This window comes from Misgurnus anguillicaudatus, chromosome 19 (genome assembly GCF_027580225.2).
Source record: "Misgurnus anguillicaudatus chromosome 19, ASM2758022v2, whole genome shotgun sequence".
In the NCBI taxonomy this organism is placed as follows: domain Eukaryota; kingdom Metazoa; phylum Chordata; class Actinopteri; order Cypriniformes; family Cobitidae; genus Misgurnus; species Misgurnus anguillicaudatus.
Window position 1 is genome coordinate 2,742,210 of NC_073355.2, and position 18,417 is coordinate 2,760,626.

The 18,417-nt window shown below is 43.0% G+C and overlaps 1 protein-coding gene across 5 annotated transcripts in view; it reads left to right on the forward strand.

The window, feature by feature from the left end:
* Positions 1–18,417, forward strand: part of bahcc1a (BAH domain and coiled-coil containing 1a) — a 175,966-nt gene that overhangs the window by 121,145 nt on the left and 36,404 nt on the right. For all 5 annotated transcript variants that reach the window (XM_055183741.2, XM_073856809.1, XM_073856808.1 and 2 more), the window contains 5 exons: positions 109–282; positions 607–857; positions 4,877–4,948; positions 5,119–5,254; positions 10,874–10,991. In XM_055183741.2, the coding sequence (XP_055039716.2) occupies positions 109–282; positions 607–857; positions 4,877–4,948; positions 5,119–5,254; positions 10,874–10,991 (751 nt within the window). The remainder of the gene's footprint in view (positions 1–108; positions 283–606; positions 858–4,876; positions 4,949–5,118; positions 5,255–10,873; positions 10,992–18,417) is intronic.

The window sequence follows — 18,417 nt, forward strand, 5'->3', positions numbered from 1 at the left end:
GGCGTTTCTTTCTATTGAATCCGGCATATTATGTTTGTATGTGTATATACTGTATATATTGTGTTCAGATGTGAACAGTCATATTGACATTTGGTTTTCACCATACAGAGGAAGATGAAGAGGAAGGCAGTTATGGCAGTGAGGAAGGCAGAGACATCAAAGCTCCAGCATTCAGGAATCTGTCATTCAGTTCAGCTATCACAGGCCCCTCCCCTTTCTCTGTCGTCAAACTGGAAGCCAATCAAAAGGCAAAGATTAAGAGAGAACGACAGGAGCTTTATGGTAAATTCACTAAGAATTAACTTCCTCTGTTGAGTGCCATTTGTGCTGATTTAATGAATCACTTCATAAACTACATGAATAGAAATTAGATAAAATTACACATCCATAACTTATTGTGCTGAATGCCACAGTTTTTCTTTTTCCTGTGGTTCAGAACTACATGCTAGTTTGTAGATGATAGAGCTCTGATTATTCAGTAAAAAGTCTAATACACATAGATATAAAGAGTGACAGTGACCTAACTGAAATGTCTCAGCACCGGAAGTGAAACTTGATTACGGATGTTTTCTCTGACCACTTTTATATTTTTGTGAAAACCCCCAGGCTCTCAGCTTCACTCGGTAACAGAAGGGGACGTGAAGGTAAAGCAACGCGGCCCTTGTAGATCCGTCCCCATTACGGTCTCCAAACCTCCGGGTGTCAGACGACGACCAGGCAGGCCCAGACTGCAGGACAAACGCTGGCCTGGGATCACGGCCCGCTCGAGTCATTACAGAAAGAATATGACATTTCCCAGCAGCACTGGCGAGAGGCTGAAGAGAGCTACAAGGAGGAGCTCCATGTTAAGAGTCACGGTAAGAGACTGGGCATTTTTCTGTAAGACATTAAACCTTTGCGAAAATCATAAACAATTCTGGTGCTGACTGGCAACTTAAAAAAAAACGCTGATGGGGAAAGAGTTAAAGCAATACCCACAATGCACAGCTCTGCAAGCCACTCCTACTAATCCAGAACACCGCTCAACTCTATGCCGTTGTGTACATACATGTCACATTAGTATAAAAAAGAAAATAGAAACACTCACTTTATAGTCAGACGTCCGTTTATCCCTGCAGGCTTTGGCTGTCATTTCCAATTTAGGATTCTAAAATATGTATCCAGGACGCCACTATATACGGTATAAAGCTTGGGTGGTTGGTTCACCACACAAACGAATTGTGTTGTAGGAGCAGGCTTTATTCGGTTTCTTATTTATTTTTGAGAGTGCTTGGCCAAACGTGTAAATAATTCCAAAGAAGAAAATGCCGCACCCTACACACAAAGTCATCCACCGCACAATATGTTTACTTCACAGAGTGAAACAAACACGCCCGTACGCAAAGTAACTCTCTTCCCTGGGACCATTCACCACACAAACATCCTGACCTGATGCAGAAATTTTGTACAGAAGGCACTAGGGGTGGCACGGTTCACAAACCCTCGGTTCGGTTCGTATCACGGTTTTATGGTCACGGTTCTCGGTTCTGTACGGTTCTTGTTGTTATTCTTTTCCTTTAACTTTTTTAACACTCCAGAAATGTATTATCTTATTAATGTATTAATTATACATAATTTAGGATACAGTATTAATAAGTTATATCATGTAATCATGCACAATCTGAATTTGACTTTAAGCACATTATTGGGAGTATCTCTGAGGAATGCCAGGTGAGATTTTGATACAGCAAGAGGGAAGACATTGATGATTTCAACATGCTTTACATTTATTTGGCAAAAAAAAAGATGTGTATTGCCATCTACATGAACTTATGTGCCTTTTTAGCACATAAAGATAACTTGCATTTATCAAACTGCCAACTTCAGTGTAGCTCTAAGATTTATCACTGAGAGGCTACCTAAATATTGCATAGAGTATATGTGGACGAGAGAGAAACATAACATTTACACCTGTAGTATTTAAATCCGTCTCTTTTGTCCACTTCTGTCCTGATTACTTTGAGGGGTAATTTATGAAATAAGATTGGCAACTTTCACGCGCTAGCAAAATGAAACTACGCGGAAATCAGCCGCTTTCGTTTTATCAATGAAAGGCTAAAAATAGCGCTGTTCACCGTATGTCAGAAAAGACGTGAAACATTGTGTTCAGTACCTCAGATTAGATAAATGGGCGGAGAGAAGGCGGTCTCCTGTTCGAACACATTCAACCCATAGACTGCAGTTCTATCTATTGTTTAATTTCCGCTGTCATCATAGGTGACATGAAATAAAAAATGTTTCCACACACCAAACTTATACGACGTTGGCGCATCCTCCAACTCCGGGCAGACTTCCTTTTCTCTCCCACTTGCCATTTCTACACGCAACATGACCTGCAGCACTCACTCTCATCTCTTCTTTTCGAGCGATTTGCGAAAGGGAAACACGCTATCTGAGGTCACACACAGGGCACGAGGCTACATACATTGCGCATGCCATGAACTGTCGAATCGTGCGACGCACACACGCTCCGAACCGAGACAAGCGAACCGAACAGTTCTGATTTTTTCATGAACCGTGCCACCCCTAGAAGGCACACAGCGAGAACACAGGCACAACTAGTACATCCAAGCTCGCGCTTGTCCGGGCTCTTCTACGCAGCAGAAGCCGAGGCTCCAGCCTTCTCCCCGGGCTTCTCTGCTTTCTGTTCCTCCATCTGCCTCATCTTTTCACTCTATTGTGGCTCATTAAGGTAGCCACGAACAGCGGATTAGAGCATCAAGCTTGTGAAATCAACCTCTTTCATATCATATTGATCATATTGTGTGCTTCAGAATGTGAGGCACTGGCACTTGTGTGGAGTTGTGAACACTTTCAGCTTTACATTTACGGAAATCTGTTCACAATGATAACTGATCACAAACCTCTCAAACTCATCTGGAACAATCCATGCTCCAAACCACCCACTCAAATTGAGGGTTGGGGACTCAGATTTCAACCTTATGATTTCACTGTGAAGTACAAAAAAGGCTTAGACAAACCAGGAGACTATATGTCTCGTCACCCTGTTTCCACACATGCACCATGCAACACTCGAGCTACAAAGTTGTGGAAGAATACATCAACTTTCTTGCACAATACAGCACACCAAAAGCCATCACTATTGATCAAATCAAACAGGAAACTCTGAACAGCCCAGTCCTCCAAAAAGTGTGCTCACTCATTCGCACTAACTCCTGGGGTTCAATTACTGACACTATGGAACATGCACCAACACTACTTAAGTATTAACGCATCCACAGTGAACTAACCGCCCTGCCTAAGCATGACCTAATCCTCAGATTTTCCAGAATTGTAATTCCACCTTCGCTAGAGTACCAAATTCTTCAGTTAACCCAATGATTTCCATCAGGGCATTGTAAAAACAAAGGCCCTTCTAAGAGAGAAGTTATGGTTTCCCGACATAGACATCAAAGCTGAAGCTAACTGTCTAGCCTGCCAAGCCAACACACCTTTAACACATCCTGAGTCACAGCCAATGTCGAAACTTTCTGAAGATGCCTGGCAAGAGGTCAGTGCTGATTTCTATGGTCCTCTACAGACTGATGAATAAATGCTTGTTATCATAGATGATTACTCTCGATACCCAATAGTAGAAGTACTTCACTCCATCAACAGAAATGCTGTGATTGCTATAATGGACAAAATTTTCTCAATGTTTGGCATTCCAAAAATTGTAAAGACAGACAATGGACCCCCTTTCAAAAGCGATTGTTACAGCAAATAATGTTTTGCCGCAAGATGCCCACAAACATAACCACAGAAACACCCACTGTGTCCGATCATGATCTGAGGAAAAGGGACAGTTGTAGCCAAAGCAAAAATGAAAACATATGCTGATTCCCGCCGACATGCTTCCTCTCAAACTCTACAGATCGGTGATCAAGTACTCCACCGGCAGCCCAAACAACATTAACTCACAACACACTACAATGTTGTCCCACACACTGTGACCATGACCAAAGGGTCCATGATTATAGCAGCACGAGGTAATCATTCCATCACTCGGAACTCATTGTTCTTCAAAAGATTCCTCCCTCCTCAAAATGCTGTGAAATGTGAACGTGGTAAGGATCTTCCAAAAGTTGTGACATCAACAAGATATCCCTTTCACCGAAATAGACAGTCTCCGGCATATCTTTTAGACTACAGTTTAAAGTAGAACTTCAAAGTCTGTACTCTGTAGTTGAGGTCAAACGTGGATTAATTCAGCCCATACCATTTCAATAACAGTATTCAGAAATAATGTTAATAATGATGTCTGTTCTGTATTTAAAGTTGTTATTTCTGTGAAAGAGTGTTGTAATGTTCTCAGTAAAAATATTGTTCTGAATGCGTATGTGCTGTATGCAGACAGAAGTACAACAGATAGATGGCACTATGGTGAGTCCGCATGTTATGCAAAAGAGGTTTCAGTAAACAGAACATTGGTTCAACCATGCGTGTCTGTCTCTCTTTAATAAACTAAAACATCACACATCCTATCTATATTTTTTTCTCTGCTTATAAACTCTTAAATTTGCACATTTTGTAGTAAAAAGCTTAAATAATTGCATTTTTGTGAAGGACTTTGGTTAGAGATCAGATTCAGAATGATTATCAAAACATATACAGTGTTTAAAATGAGTAAATAACGTTTTGATTTTATGTTTCATAAATTGGGTAAGTGGATAATTGTGGTATTGCAGATTAACATAACTCATCAGGAACACTTTTTTATGCAAGATAACTCGTCAATGTCATGGAAAGAGTAAAACCAGATGACCAGAGATGTTTACATCTTTGAAATTAGTCAGGATATTACTGACAGTTTGTTGTTTTATTTCTGATACTGTAGAGAAGTTTCTGGTCGACCGGGACTCCAGACACTGATGATAACTGTGGTACGAGGAGAACCAGACTTCGAGAGGTACAAACACACACACATTCATTGAACAGTATTGGTTTCCTCTGTCTGACTAAGATGTAGTTTGATGTAAAGGTGATGATGGCACATCTGACGTTCTGTCTGGAGGTGTGAGGACAGTTCCATTCATTTTCTTCATATGATTCAGAGTTTCTGCTGTTTCTGTGGTCCAGTCTAAAGGTCGAGCGGTCAGCCGTCTGTTCGAGAGTTTCGCTGCAGATGACGGCTTTCACCTGGGTGAGGACAGCAGCTTTTCAGATGAAGATGATGAGAGGAAGCATTCATCTCACAGCAGAAATACTCCTCTAGGTAACCAGAAACAACCTCAGAAAAAGCAATTTCTGATATTAGGGATGCACAGAAATTATTTGGCCGAAAATAGTAAAAAAGCTTTTCGGTGTAAGGTCGAACAAGTGAAAAGATTGAATAAATTTTGCAGAACAATACATTTTTTAATGCCCCAATCAAATAGCAACCAGCATATAGTGAGAGTCGCACATGCTTTTAAAATGCAAACATGTCAGTCAAATCATTCAAAGTGCCCGAGAAACACAAAACATACAGCACTACAAGTTTTGTTTATCATTTAAAATCAAGACATCCTTAACAACATGCAGAGCACGAGAAAGACACCACAGCCATTATGATATGAGGGTGCTTGTCTGCTCCATGCACAAGCACGGACAGTGAGAGACTCTTTAGTGTGCCGCTGAATCGAGCAAAAACATTCTTATCATTTGCACGTGTTTCTAAGCCTTGCAAATGTTAACATTCAAGCAATTTTAAACAAAATAATGTTAAAGTGAGCTGTTTTTTCACACACTGAGACGCTTTTCAAAAAGCACGCAAACACAGAATCTCTCTGCGCTTGACAGGACACATACACACAAAATTATCTCGAAATATCACAGTCTTGGCAACTACTCTCATAAAAACAGTTAAAGTGAATGCAAACAGTTCAGTAAGAAATGTGCGTCAGTATATGGACCCGTGCTTATCCGATCTTAAAGTGACAGTAATCTCAAGAAATCTCCTTATGTTTGTGTCATTTTGTTAATTAAACAACAGAAGACAAAAGAAAAATCACTTCTGTAACTTTAAAATGATTAATTATTTATATATAGAATGAAGAAGGGTGTTATTATTTATTTGACTCTATTTTTGTACCTATAAATACTACTGATATACTTTATTTGTAACTTTGTTCTTTTGTATTTTCATTTGCTTGTACTTTCTTGATTTGTTTTTATTTTATTTCACCACCCACTTTTTTTTGTTGATTCAAAAATGATTAAATCTGTGACTCATAGGGGCAGTTTCCCGGACCAGGATTAGCTTAATCCAGGACTAGGTCTTAGTTTAATTAGGAAATATAAGTAGTTTTAACAAACATGCCTTACTAAAAACATTACCTGTGTGCATTTTGAGGTAAAACAAAGGGCCCTGATGTATTTGAAGATATGTAAGTGCAAGTTGTTTTCAGTTTGGAGAGCTCTAAAAAGTGTTTAAGTCTAGGACTAGTCTAATCCCTGTCCGCGAAACCGCCCAATAAACCATTATGTAATGTGTTTAATCACTACTATATTGCAAAATGATGCAATTTGATTGAGGTCCACCCTTTTTCACCAAGGTCCACTCCGTTTAAAATGTCTTTAAAATGTTTTTAAAATGTTAAGTTTCTTAAGAGAGAGAAAATGAATAGTGTATTTGCACTTTGTGCAGGAATAGAAGATGGGATTAATATCGTTTAGACCAGTGGTTCTCAAACTTTTTTGGCTGAAGTACCCCTTTTTATGATTTTTTCAAGCCGAGTACCCCTTAACCAGACAACAACATTTAGCTTTAAAATACAGTGAAATGAGAGTGATTGCCCCAGAGCAGGTTTATTGCTTATTAGTATTGCTTATTAGTATTCGTCACGAAACTGGTAGTATTTTTGAGGCTCTGGTTTGTTTTTTCTTTTTAGCATCCTCTTTTAAGAAGCCACCTCTCCTAACTTAAATTATTTCGCGCAGACCCTGCTCCTGATTCTGGATAGGTCTCAATAAATACTGTTAATGATCTTAGTACTGACCATATATTAACAAAAGGTTTAAACTTACAGCAGTCAGCAGTAACATTATAAGTATAAACTGCAATCTACAAGTTGAATATAGCAGTATGAAAGATCTGTCTGCTGGCCGCTGCTACTGCGGCTGGTTAGCTGTGTCAGGTTACAAGTTAGTGTGCGTCAGTCGAAGCGCGATGCGCTATTACCAGATTTGCACACATGCAATTAAACATACATTTGAACAAATATTGCATAAATATATATTTAAATAGATTGACATTCATATTAAATTTAAAATAAACCTTTGAATTTTCGATTTTGTGTGGATTACAGCTGCTTTCCCAAGGTTATTATGGAAGCTTTAATGAGGTACATTTAACCAAATAAAACTCAAACATATTTACAACATTGACAGATGTCTCTTAATTGAATATACGCACAGCAACACCACAAAAGAAAGTAAACTTTAAGTAAGAAATGATAACAGGATCCGTGTATCCTGGTTGCTGAAGCTGCTGAACTGAAACCTTAGCGCATGCGCCAGACAAGATCAACAGGTGAACTCGCACATGCATTTTTTACAATGTGCTTTAAATTAAGGATTTTTTAATGCATCTTTGTGTAGTCCTAATGTCATATAAAAATACTATCATCATGATTTACTGATTTTATTGATTTATTCCTATTATTTCCACTTTCTCTCACGTACCCCCTGCAGTACCCCAAAGTACCCCTAGGGGTACGCGTACCCCCATTTGAGAACCACTGGTTTAGACAACACTCATTTATGTGTTTGTTATAAATGTATCTGGAACAGTTTGAACAAATCAAATAACTATATAATCAGAGGAGTGACCTGGTGTAAAAAGGCCATGTTATGTAAAAAGGCAAATGTTCCTTGGTAAATAATGTGAAATTATTTAACATGTTCGGTATTTGGACTTCAGCTGAGTGTTTCATTATATTCAGCTTGGGACAAGAATTTTTTAAAAGAGAGAGGGTCTGCCTTTAAAATCCAGAACAGTGGCTGTTGGAAACTTGTTTAATTTGTTTGAGTGACAAAAATAGGCTACTGTAGATATAACAACATTGGTTCAGTTTGGGAATTTGGAGTTTGGCACAATGTTTGGCAGACCAATGGCATCCAATTCATTCATTGCTTCATTGCAAATGTGTCAGGATCCTGTCAGAATCATGTCTTGTATTATAGTCTTTGTGGCAGGGTTCTGACAGTACCATGTTTTGTGTGGGAACACGTGGCATCAGATGTTTTTACCCAGCCACGTGTTTCCCTTGTCTTGTCACTTTTTCCTGCTCTCTTACTCGTCATTGATTTCAGCTGTGCCCCTCATTAGTTCTCCCTATTTTTGTCCTTCCCTGTGTCTCAATTCGTTCCCTAGCTCCCGAAGTCGTAAATCAGTATATCGTGTACACCGGTTCGGGCATTGGTAAGGACCCTAGCTGACTTGACATTGGGACAATGTTCACTTATTTTTCTGTCACGTGGCTGCTTAAGCGCATTGTGATCATTCACAGCTGTTACTCATCAACAACCGGCAAAACCAACATATCTCTGAATTAATTTTAAACAGTACATTGTGAGCAAACGCTGTCATTATTCTCTTACATGTCCGTGCATACAATTGGAGGAATATAATTACATTTTAAATGTATATATATATATATATATATATATATATATATATATATATATATATATATATATATTTAATAAAAAAATACTATTATTTTAAATATTGAGTAGATTGTGGTTCCTTACTATGTAGTGATGTGTGTTTATATTTAAATTTAAAACAAACGTTTAAAACATTTCATAAAGTTTATTGAGTTGGATCACGTGATGTACCATTGGCGAGCTTCAGAAAAGGTCACGTGATTTCCGGCAAGGGAACATAGGGACCATCGAAGCTCACTGGTTTTTGCGTTGCATTGTGGGAATTTTTAGGGAACGAACGTTCTAGTGCACTGGACGGATTTTGCGATTGAGACAGCCAGAGGCGATTCTAGGGTTAGAGCTTTAGGTGTGCTGAGCACCCAATGAGCTCCGCTGCCACCACCCACTCTTTTTTCCTACAGAAACCAATAATATGTCTATTGTAAAATAACTATCATTTTAACATTGGTTCAACTAACTCCAAAATCCAGATTTTTTTGGAGACCTTTCAGGCATGAAAACGGGTCAGGGGTGAAAGAGAGGAGAAGAAAATTAACCCCTCTAGGGTCTGGGAGCATGCTCCCCCTTAGAATTAAAATTACATATTTTAAAGCATCAATCTGATGAGTTTTGAGATGGATTTTTTTTGCCAACCTTTTTATTTCTAATTAGTGGCGAGCTAGCACTTTTTTGCCATTAATGCCATATTAAAGGATCAGGACAAAAGGTGGGCTACAGCAGCAGTGTGGGTATGGTTTTATGTGGATATACAGTGTGTCGTTTTAAGCCTTTGTCAAAATAATAAATCTCCTAATTTATAACTTTTATGCCTACAACATATGGTAGGTTTATTAATAGTTTGTTAATTTGCAGCTTTTCTTTTAACAGTCCTTTAATTGAACCATTACCATTACTATATGTCTAAAACAAAACACTTGTGACTCCTGCACTAAGGGTTAAAAACGTTATCCCCTTCATATTAATCTATTAATGTGACAAACTAAAAAAATATTTATTGTCTAGTTTGATAGTCAGACAGTTAGTGATTTCACACATAACTTACCGGAACTGGTGGTATACAGTGATTTGTAGTTCCAAACGCCATGTTTTCATGACGACTGACCAGAAAAGACGCACGTGACATCATGTTTACATGACTCCCGATTGTTAAAATAAGTCTCGAATTAACGATAAATCATGCAATAAACTTTAACAACGGAGACACACGTATGAAACTACCCACTGAGACGCACAAAACAGCATGTGTCTTGTGGACGAACATTGTAACCGGCGCTACTTCTCTCCGTTTAAGTCTATGGACGAGTCACCCAGGTACTGTACTACTCCGCAGCCCGCGGGGCCGCCGGACTACAATAATCCGAAAATAAACACTTATTATACGTGTACCATGGTGATTCAGTATAAGACAAAAACACGGCTTGAAAGATTGATTCATGATGTACTCGCTCATTATAAACATAACGTAAACATTTTGTAAGATTTGAACAAAAAAGTTGCATCACAACACTTTTAACGGATTCTTACTCTGCGTGTGTTTCGCGCTCAGGCTAAGTGATGCAGGTACAGAGTAAAAGAAGAGGATGACACCATTTGCTAAGCGGGGAGGTTTTCATTTTCTACCTTAACATATACATTTTAAACCACAAACTCCGGAGTATGTTTTGGACATTATTTAACCTTGTCAAAGACGAACGAACATTTAAGAATAAATACATTTCTTGCTCCAAGTTTTAGGGGTGCTGAGCTCCTTTTTAGGGGTGCTGAAGCACCCCTAAAAAGGGGCTAGCCTCGCCCATGGAGACAGCCCTTAAAATGGCCGACTCCCTGATCAGTGCCCTGACTACTGAACAAGGGAGCTGATTGAGACACACGGCTTGTTTTTGCTGTTCTTTGCACGTTCGTCTTGTCGAATTTTCTGTGTCCTTGCCTGTGAGTATTTAGTGTTATCTTAGTCTAGTCTATTTAATGTTTTGAAAAGTTTATTGTTGGTTTTATGTTAAGTTTAGTGTCAGTTTAGTGTAGTGTTTACCTTGTCCTGTTTTGCCCCCTCGTGGGTTTTGTTTTTCCTGTTTTTTGTTTAATACATTTCATTATTATCGTCTACGTCTGCACTTGGGTTCGTGTCTTGTTAAAACCGTGACACAAATGTGTATTTTGATGTGTTGTTTTTGCTGCTTTGCAGCTCCTCCAAACTGTGTGCTTACCAAAGAGCTTCTGACCGATGGATTGAAAGTTCTCATCTCCAAAGAAGATGAACTTCTGTATGCTGCTCGTGTGAGATCTACAGAGTCACCAGATCTGTAAGTGTGTCACCAAAAACACAGGCGGTACATCAACATTTTGCTTTAGGATATATGGGATATGTGTCACACTAAACCGTCTGCTGTTACTTGCTGTACATCAAGACAAATATCGCACTCCTCACCTGAAACGCATTAAATATTTATTTGACCAGTAGTCTAATGTTAGGTTGTTGTCATACCACAGAAGTACATAGCACACACAAACATTTGGCAGTTTTAGGTTAATAAAGCACATTTTATCAGTACTATTAAAGGTGCCGCTGAATGTAAAACTGTATTTTCCTCGGCATAGATGAATAATCCCTTACAAAAATTAACGTCTCAGTTACATATGTAACCCTCGTTCCCTGAAGGAAGGGAACGGAGATGTCACGTCGTGACCGACGAATTGGGAACCGCTTCGCGGGTGACCTATCTGCTTTGAGAAACCTTTAAAACGCCAATGAACTTGGCATGCAGATAATTGCATCTGCTGGCGCCGCCCCGCCGCACAGGTATTTAATGAGCGACAGGTGCAGTTATCAAATCAGCTATTTTTTGCTGAGAAAGCTGGACAGAAAGAAAAGTGTCCGGCCGATATCAGCAGTGAAACAGCAAACTGTGGCGACGGGACGTGACGTCTCCGTTCCCTTCCTTCAGGGAACATGACCTACGAATTGGGAATCCCTACCAAAGCGCCACTGAAGCTGACCCTTCCAGTGCCTGCATAAACCCTCCGACTCTCCTCTTTTAGGGAACGGAAAAGGGGTCGAAGTAGAGGCCGATCACTACTTGTTCCTTAACCCACGATAGTGACTAGGCGAACTGGGACGCGAACTTGTCAGGCGGGACTAAGATCGCTGCAGAAAGAAAACCCTCTAGAGGTCTACCACTAAGGTGATGGATAAAAAGACACGAGGTCTAAAAAATACACTCTCTTAGCAACACTAGAGAGGCGCGGAACGAACTCCGCTAAGGGAAACGTGGTAAATCAGAAACTTTCCACGGAAATACTCACAAAGAAACCACTAGGGGCCGCAATGTGGGCACTAGCCTCACCCAGATTGTCAAGGGTACATCTAGTGAGAGGCTGGCAGCCGATGCTCCACAACATCAGCCACCAAGTGGTGGAGGAGACAAAAAACAGTTTTTGTAACGTTTTTGCCTTAACTGCCTTCCATACTGGTGCGGTTGTGCAGCACCGAAAAGAAAGGCTCCAAGCCAACACAGGAGCCGCTCCTCGATGTTCTCACTGATCTGACGAGAGAACTCGAGAGAATACCGGCTCAACACGAACACTGTAGAATCTAGTGAATGTATTAGGTGTCGCCCAGCCAGCAGCTCTGTAGATGTCAGTTAGAGAGGAACCACGAGCCAATGCCCAAGATGATGCTACACTTCTCGTAGAATGTGCACGCAGATTAAAACGGGCAAGAAATACCCTACTTTTCATATGCAAGGGTAATAGTGTCCACAATCCAATGGGACATCCTCTGCTTGGTGACAGCATTCCCCTTCTGCTGACAACCGTAACAAACAAAGAGCTGTTCTGAGGTTCTAAAGCTTTGCGTCCGAGTTACATACACACGTAGCGCACGCACCGGACATAATAAAGCCGCGGCTGGGTCTGCCTCCTCCGGGGCAGCACTTGCAAGTTCACCACTTGGTCTCTGAGTGGAGTAGTGGGAATTTTGGGCACGTAGCCGGGCCGGGGTCTCAGTATTAAAATGGATTCAGCGGGCCCGAACTGTAGGCACGAATCGTTGACCGAAAATGCATGAAGATCCCCTATCCTTTTTATCGAAGCCAAAGCAAGGAGTGTTAAAATTTTGAAAGTTAGAAACTTTACACTCACAGAATGCAGAGGCTCAAAGTGGATGTCCTGTAAGCTTGCAGCACCATGCACAGGTCCCAAGGAGGAATAGAGTGAGGACGAGAAGGATGCCGCCTTCGTGCGCCTCTCAAAAACTTAACAACCAGGTTGTGCTGACCCACTGTCCTACTGTTTATCGAAGCGTGGTGCGCGGATATCCCAATGATATATATTTTAATGATATAGGGAGACAGCCTTCTGTCCAAGCAAAGGAGATAAATAAGCACGAGTCTGATCAAGCATTCTCGGATGTCTTCTCGTGAGAAGCACACCAAGCAACGAACAGATTCCATTTTAGCGAGTACGCCTGTCTCGTAGACGGCGCTCGCGCTGCAGAGATGGTGTTAGATACCGAGTGTGGTAAATCACCTAAAACCTCCGCGCCCCGTCCAGAAACCACACATGGGGGTTCCACAGATTGTGGCGCGAGTGCCATAATGTGCCAGGGAATCAGCCAGGGAGGACTGACGCGAGGAGAGTGAACTCTGTAAAACCAATTCCTAGTTGTCCGATACGGCGCAACTAATAGAATGCGCTCCTCGTCCTCCCTGACTTGCACAGTGTCTGCGCAATAAAGCTTACTGGGGGGGAAAACGCCGCGGCCAGCTGTGTGCCAGTGCATTCACGCCGAGTGTTCCCTCGGATAATGAATAAAACAGGCGACAATGGGTTGTCTCTGAAACAGCAAACAGATCTAACTGCGCTCTGTCGAAACATTTCCAAATCAGCTGAACCGATCGGGGGGGAGTCGCCACTCGCCAGGGCGCGCTGCTCGTCAGAGCGCGTCTGCCGCTGTGTTCAGCGACCCCGACATGTGAATGGCACGAAGAGACCTCAGATACTTCTGACTCCAGAAGAGGAGAGACGGGCGAGATGCGACAGGTGACGAGAGCGCAGACCGCCTTGGCGATAGATATACGCTACAGCCGCAGTGTTGTCGGTGCGCACTACATCTTAAGCATCGAATCACGTTGATGAAACGGACAAGCGCAAGATATACAGTGCACAGCTCAAGGCAATTTATGCTAATGTCGCTGGAATGTCGACCAGACCCCAGAAGCGATGAGCCTGCCGTACGTGGCTCCCCACCCCGTGGTAGAGGCATCTTTGCGAACAATAGCATGCCTGGATACCTATCTCAGTGGCATCCGCACCCTGAGAAACGCTGGGTCTGACAACGGGGTGAAAGTGTGACGGCATCTCGATGTAATTATAATACTGTGAAAGCCGGCGAGCCACGCTCTCCTCGGGACTCGGTCATAAAGCCAACACTGAAGCGGTCTCATATGGAGCAGCCCGAGCAGTGTCACGGCCGCAGCTGCTACCATATGCCCCAGAAGTTTCTAAAGTTATTTCAGTGGAACCGCAACCCTGCCTTTAAATGTTGAGGCAAGCCAGAATTGACTGAACACGCGCTTCTATGAGACGTGTTGTTAAATCGACCAAATCCCGTTACATTCCAAGAAAAGAGATCCTCTGCACGGTGCAAAGTTTACTCTTTCCCCAGTTGACCTGAAGACCGAGACGAGCGAGGTGTTTAAGTACACGATCTATGTGTGTGCACAGCATCTGACGAAACTGAGCTATTATGAGCCAATACGCCAAAACGCAAACACCGCTCTCTCTCTCAGGGGCTGCATTCTCGATTCAGTACGTGCAGATCTAGGAACGGACGCAACCCGCCACTCTTCTTGGGTACAATGAAGTAAGGGCTGTAAAGCCCCGACTTTATCTTGGCTGGAGGGACCGGCTCGATCGCGTCCTTTGCCAATAGGACAGCAATCTTCCGCACGCAGTACGTGCGCATTGGCAGCCTTCACCGTGGTGAACCGAATGCCTGAATATTTGGGAGGTAGCCGGGCAAATTGAATGCATAACCGAGACGGATCGTGCGTAAAAGCCAACGCGACGGGCTGGGAAGCTCTTCCCAGGCCCCCAGATACCGAGCGAGAGGAAATTAACGGCACGATATGTGTACCCGTGACGAGCGGAGACGGGGAACTCAACGACGCATGCTCTTTGGCCGCATTGTGAGATGTTGTGTGTAATGAAACACTCACCCAAAACCGCTGATGGATGCTGAGCAAAGGCTCCTTTGTAGATGTCCCGCTCGATACATCTGCTGGCGAATGAGGAAGAGGAGAACGTAGGGTTTTGAGCCCGTCCGAAACTCCTATATGCCTCCGGGGATCTGGAGAAAGAAGAGGAATTCGCTCTTTGAGGTTAGTGGGTGCCGATTGAAGTCGGCGGAACACAAAACGAAACCAAGGATTCCCCAACTGGCCCTCCTCCGGGGTGGGGGGGAGAATGATGCGTTCACCATCTCCAGAAGAGCGATCCTCTCCATCTTCAGATCGCCCGACTCAGAGCCGCTAAGTTTCATTTTCCACCTCTGTAGCGGGCTGAGTGGGCGGGTGTACTGCTTACGACAGGTTCCTCAGAGCTGCCGGGATGAAGGAACAAAAAAAGCCGTAGCAGGACGCCCTCGGCGAAAAGCAGACCAATATACTGACGTAACGGAGGGGGCAGCTAAGCTCCGACGTGGCATGATGCCTCAGTCTGCTCTAAAGCGGCCGATCATTGTTGGACACTCTCAGCCACGTCGCAGAAATGGCTGGTCTAAAATGGAACATTAGGAGATTATTAACGACCTACTTAATGCCCGCAAGACACAACCAGAGATGGCGTTCCTGGACCACCGGGGGTGGGCATAGCACGTCCGGCGGCCTGTGGGGTGAACCCAGTCGCTCGTAGCGCCAGGTCAGAGCCACACAGGATGCTTTAGTTGCCGGACCGTGACCTCACCTGTGCAAATCCTTCAGTGCCTTAGCCTGGCGGACCTGCATCACGCCATGGCGCGCACGGCAGAGGCCGCCTCTCACAAGCCCGTGGGTCTGGGAGGGGTGGGAGGCTGGTCTCTTGTAGCAGAATAACCCTTAGCGGCCCCGCCGTCAGGAGAGGTGAGAGGTGATGGCTGAACAGTCGGTTCCGGGAGGAAAACGAGTTTTCCATGACAGTGTCAACCAACATGCACCCCGGGAAGAAAGGCACAGAAGGTTGGGGCTGTTCTTGCAGTCCTGAAGTGCCAATCATCTAGGCGGGACAGTGCGGGTGGGGGAGGAGCTCTCCGCTCCACACAGACCGTCTCCGCGCTCCCGAGCGTACATGGCCGCCACCCGTCTCTCACGGCACCTCTGGCTGTGGATGGGGGTGCTGAGAGTCACTGGACGAACCAGCTAACCGAATCAGCACCGTTTATACGGAGATAAGATTTCCGGAGTTTTGCCACCGCACCTTTAACGGGGCTCCGCAACGGAAAAAATGGGGTGATGTTCCCGGAGGTACGAAACCCGTCTCCGCCATCCAAGAGGTTCATGCTCTCTTAGGAGTATGAACCCTCCACGAATGCAGCCTCAGCATGCACTCTTGCGCACGAGAGAGAACGATCGTGGCCACCCGGGGACCCATATATTTGCCGCATCCAGAAACACGGACGGAAAGACATCTTTAAAAAGACGCTCCCGCCTCAGTGCAAGTGAAATGCTGTCTTTAAAAAGACGGAGAACACCGCAATACTCTTTTAGAGGAAACACTCTTTTAATGTGCTGATGTTGATGAAGCACACAGGGGAACGGCTACGCACACACTCAACTAAGAGTGAGAAAAAGTCAAAAAATTAAAAATAGAGGTGGAACACCCGCGAGCCTCCGCTGAAATGCCTTTGCCCAACCAAATCGAACACTCAGAGTTCTCCAAAGAGCAGAGAGTAGCTTCTCGTGAGCAGTCAGTCTGCCAGCTTTCGAAGCTAAAAAGCTGATTTGATAACTGCACCTGCCGCTCATTAAATACCTGTGCGGCGGGGCGGCGCCGGCAGATGCAATTATCTGCATGCCAAGTTCATTGGCATTTTAAAGGTTTCTCGAAGCAGATAGGTCACCCGCGAAGCGGTTCCCAATTCGTCGGTCACGACGTGACGTCGTAGTGACCGACTGAAAGGGAACCATGGTTTTATTGTGGTAAAAGTGTGGTTACCATGTTTTTTGGTGTATTGATTACTATCCGTAAAACCATGGTTTTACTACACTAACCATGGTTTAACTATGGTTTTTGAAAATGGTTAACCATGGTTAATTTTTGTAAGGGATAAGAGTTGTGTAGATGGTAATGACATATCATAAACCCCAAACAGGATTGTTTTCTCCTTCTTTTGTAAACCTCATGCATGCAAAAGACCAAACAGACCAATCTCAATATAACACCAGCTGTGACGTTCCAGTACAGATGTACACCCCAACATTAAATTACACATTAAATTATTTACAATGTTGTTACAATGCTAAAAACAAAGTTGTGACTGCTGAGTTAGCGCTATATGCTAGTTAATGCTATATACTAACATTTAGCCTGAAGTTCTACTATTGATATTACCACTCAGAAACGTCCATTTACAATCTCCAAACAATTAATTATTCCTCAAAACCTGTATCTTCATCTGATACAGACTCAAACATAAGATCTTTTTACACACACACAATTCAATTCAATTCAATTTTATTTATATAGCGCTTTTCACAATACTCAATTGTTTCAAAGCAGCTTTACATTAATAAAAGCAGTAAAAGCACAGAAAAACGACAGATAGCATAACATAATACACAATAGCATAAGCAGTCAAATTTGCTGCGGCTATGATGCGACATTATGAGCGAGCATATTACTAATGTTACGTCGAGAAGAAGAAGCTAAGTTAAGCCCAAGCAGGCTACCTCCCCGGGGTAAAAAACCCCCTAGGAGAAAAAAACAAAAACCCCGGGTTGTTTAGCCGAGGAAATAAAAATAAAAGTCCTAGGAGGGAAAAACCCTTGGGAGATATACATGTATATACACACATATTAACGGATAAGGAGCTTAAGCAGAGATTAAGCAGAGATTAAGCGGATATTAAGCGGGTCCTGCCGGTGGTTGTTGGTCAGGCATCAGCTGGGCATCACATTGAAGGACGACCAGTAGATCAGAGGTGTGCCGACTTTCACATCTACCGGAACTGGGTCTGTTTGTCCCATTGTCCTCAGGGTCAATGGGACCCAGGGACGAGACAGGGAGAGAAAAACAAAATCATATTAGCGTAGGGGCCGTTCACATGTAATGCAAGTGTCACACAGTGATGTGGTTGAATCAGCTTAGTTTCAGACAGACTAACTATTGCAGCATAATTATATTATCCACAGTTGAGGATTTTGCAAATTGGGGGCCCACTGCGACGGTATATATGGTAACTAAGGGTCACCTTCCGATTTTTAAGAGAAAATGAAACCTGTCGACCCGTTTGACTAAGGCCTGTAACCCCACTGTCGTCGTTAATGCAGGTTCAGTGGCAAACGGGTCTATATTGCATACTATTTACAAGATCACGAAAAAACGCCAACATCGCAACCTGACCATACGTGTCAACCCGTTTGACTAAGGCTGGAGGCCCCACTGTCGTCGTTAATGCAGGTTCAGTGGCAAACGGGTCTGTATGGCATACTATTCGCAATAGAAAGAAAGCGCCAAAATCACAACCCAACCATA